The sequence below is a fragment of the Sphaeroforma arctica genome, assembly GCF_001186125.1.
Source record: "Sphaeroforma arctica JP610 unplaced genomic scaffold supercont1.5773, whole genome shotgun sequence".
Lineage (NCBI taxonomy): Eukaryota > Ichthyosporea > Ichthyophonida > Sphaeroforma > Sphaeroforma arctica.
Window position 1 is genome coordinate 1 of NW_014034785.1, and position 1,629 is coordinate 1,629.

At 40.0% G+C, this 1,629-nt stretch overlaps 1 protein-coding gene across 1 annotated transcript; it reads left to right on the plus strand.

The window, feature by feature from the left end:
- Positions 1–435: 435 nt before the first annotated feature.
- Positions 436–1,367, plus strand: SARC_15209 (hypothetical protein; the record flags this gene model as incomplete). The annotated part of the gene is made up of 1 exon (XM_014290668.1): positions 436–1,367. A coding segment is annotated over exon 1 (479 nt), but the record flags the coding sequence as incomplete, so codon positions are not given.
- Between the last annotated feature and the right edge of the window lie 262 nt (positions 1,368–1,629).

Consider the following 1,629-nt stretch of genomic DNA (forward strand, 5'->3'; position numbering starts at 1 on the left):
ATATATATATATATATATATATATATATATATATATATATATATATATATATATATATATATATATATATATATATATATATATATATATATATATATATATATATATATATATATGTATATATGTATGTATGTATGTATGTATATATATATATATATATATATATATTACCGTGATCTAGGTGTATGTGCTGTATACATACATTGCCTAGCGTGCACTTATATCTATAGTGTATATTTATTTACCATTATATGTTGCATGAAAGTACAGAAAGTAATATAAAAGCTTTCGTGGCAAACACGACTACATATAAAAGTAAATAAAGAAATATTGTAATATGTAGAATTGTAGAGGTTGGCGGCGCCAATAAGCGCATCATCAAATATTTGGTCGTCGCACAGTTGTTTTATCACACAAAAAAACGTGACATCACACGCAATACATCGAAAGATAATAAAAGATGCTCTTGTTATTTAGTGTGAACTTAATTGTATATGTTCATACTTAAGTAGTGTAGGTATGCACACAGGTGTGTAGGTCTGTTCGGAGTTCGTTATGGTCTAGAAGATAAGGCATCTGCGGCAGTGTAAATAGCTTCATTTGTCTGTAGTTGAGAGTGGTGGTGGTGTCCGTTCTGAGCCTCGATCACACACAGTCGCCGATCAGCCGTATCGGCGATCCAGCTTACGATAGTATCCATAGGCCTACGCAGGTTATAACCCCTTCAGATACAAAGAGTGTACACCTATCGGCATACATACCTTGTATAGACACATTATTTACATATATTTTTTACTCATTCAGAATACACAACATACACAACACATTCCGTCTCTACTTGAGACAATCACGCACAGTAGCGTGAGTTTACGTATCCCGCCTCTCACCATGCTAGGCTTATACGTAACACGCCTGCAAGGTCTTCAGTCGGCCTCGAGGGGACTTTATGGAGGGCCTATTCGTGCTGGCAATACCGCTATATATGCGAATAGTGTGTCAAAGTACATGGCGTCCACGACCTCGGCGCATACACATTATAGAGCACTCAGCTTAGCACGAGCGTGTAGCAAGTGGAGAGCATCTGATGCGTCAGGGGTGCGTGTTCAAGGTCTTTTATCACGTACTTGTGTGTACACCCGCCCTTCTGAAGTACAACGCACTCTCTGTCCGAAGCCCCATGCAGACATGTCCACACACTCCCGCATGAACATACGCGCATATACAAGCACACGAGCGTGTGTGGAGAGGTCCAATCGAGGACCACCATTCATGGTGAGACTGCCTAGTAGTGGTCTCAAGGGCTTTAATGCACTCGGTAGGACAATTGCGCGGGAGTTTACGCATCACAGTGGGAAGGCAAGGTATATACAGTGGCCTGCATCTGATCTGTGGGAATGTTAAGGATGTGTTCACCTTCCTACGATCGTGTATGGGTCTATGCAGTGCTTGTGTATGTATTTGTATGTATTATGTAGTGGTTGTATATCACATGAAGGTGTGAGTGTACATCCATACCTGATATATTCCGATACACCCGTACTGATCTTAGTCTGAAAATAGTGGGAATCGTATGAATTTTATGTGGAAACGTGCTCGAATACCTCTTCGCGTGCGCTCGTTGGCTTGTGC